The sequence below is a fragment of the Pygoscelis adeliae genome, unplaced genomic scaffold, assembly GCF_000699105.1.
Source record: "Pygoscelis adeliae isolate BGI_AS28 unplaced genomic scaffold, ASM69910v1 Scaffold306, whole genome shotgun sequence".
Classification (NCBI taxonomy): Eukaryota; Metazoa; Chordata; class Aves; order Sphenisciformes; family Spheniscidae; genus Pygoscelis; species Pygoscelis adeliae.
In genome coordinates, this window is record NW_008825072.1 from 2,408,740 (window position 1) to 2,410,117 (window position 1,378).

The following is a 1,378-nucleotide window of genomic DNA, read 5'->3' on the forward strand; positions in this document are numbered from 1 at the left end:
AGCAGGAAAAAACAAATGCTTAAGTGTAATATGAAAAACTACAGCAATTTTCCCCCCATTCATATAGGCCAAGTTTTGGGAAATAAATTGTATTATTATTTCAGTTTGGAAAAGATGACAGTCAGGGAATGTTCTTTTCATTTACAGATCCTGGCCATGAGGTTTGATGCCTCATTTTATTGAAGGGAGACACTGGACCTAAATGGCGCAGCATGACTTTGTTCCTGCCTGGCTTAACTTCTCAACGCCACAGTCAACCAAGGTAACTTTAATACAGATCACCTCCTTTTACAGCTATGGCAATAATAAAAAGCAAAAAGTTGCCCCGATGTTTTGTTGAACTTAAAATGTTTAATTTTAATTTCTTTCGTGTTTAAAGAAGGCTTTTGGAAACTTACTAAGGTGAAAATCATTTTTGTTGTCTTTGTTTCAACAAATGTATCCCTTTTATTTCAGAGGCGGAACAATCTTTGCGTTCAGACATGGAAGTAGTTCAGTGTCTTTGCGTTGAGACTTGAGTGGGATCCCAAGTAGAAGATCATTAAAGAAATGGCCCTAAATCTGTGGGAGTCAAGACCTGAGCTGCCACTTATTTACAATTCAGAATATAATTTGGGTTTGATTTATGAAAATAATCTGACCCTTGCTGAGTAGTAGATTGATGATAAGCCCTTGGGCTCTACCTCCAAACTCAGAAATACTCATTAGTTTTTTTGCAACCTTAAAATGAGGGCAGTTTACCTGTCACATTCTTTCTAAAACTGGTTCCAGAAGCAGCTTAGGTTGACCCAGGAAGTCTGGTTTAGGACTTTAACAATTTGTGTTAGTTGTGCATGGTGTTGGAGAAAAACATTTTAATAGCAAACCAGATCATGATGGACAACATTGATGAACAAGAAAGAATACAGCTTTCACCTTCATGCTTAAATACGAGGACACAAAAGTAATTTCAGGATATCTGATCCAAACCTCTGAATTTTCTATAAATGAGGGAAAGTGAAGAGTAAAAGATTCTTTGGAATCTTAATGCTAGAAGCATTAATGTTTTCTACAGCATCGTAGTAGTTTCAGTCCAAAAGTGATTTAACTTAACTTGAGTATCTCTGAATTCCAGTCAGACTGATTGGATCCTCCATTGCTGTCAGCTCTTCTGTCTTAAGAGGGAGTGAATGAATGAGCACCTGTGTATCATAAAATTTCTTAAATTAATTTTGCAGAAGGTATTTGTTTGCAAAGACCGCTGGTAAGATTAGTGTGTTAGGTTCTCTCTGATTCTGTGTAAGACACGCGGATTTGTGTGCCATTCTGATCAGGTTCACATGATTGTTGATGTTGGCTAAGCAATGCAGATATGAATGCTGTATTGAAAACTAGTGCA

The 1,378-nt window shown here is 36.9% G+C and overlaps 1 protein-coding gene across 1 annotated transcript in view; it reads left to right on the forward strand.

The window, feature by feature from the left end:
• The window catches only part of GPBP1L1 (GC-rich promoter binding protein 1-like 1), an 18,020-nt gene that overhangs the window by 1,610 nt on the left and 15,032 nt on the right, over positions 1-1,378 (forward strand). Inside the window, exon 2 of the mRNA XM_009326591.1 lies at positions 148-262. Within this exon, the coding sequence (XP_009324866.1) occupies positions 203-262 (60 nt within the window). The 5' untranslated portion in view covers positions 148-202. The remainder of the gene's footprint in view (positions 1-147; positions 263-1,378) is intronic.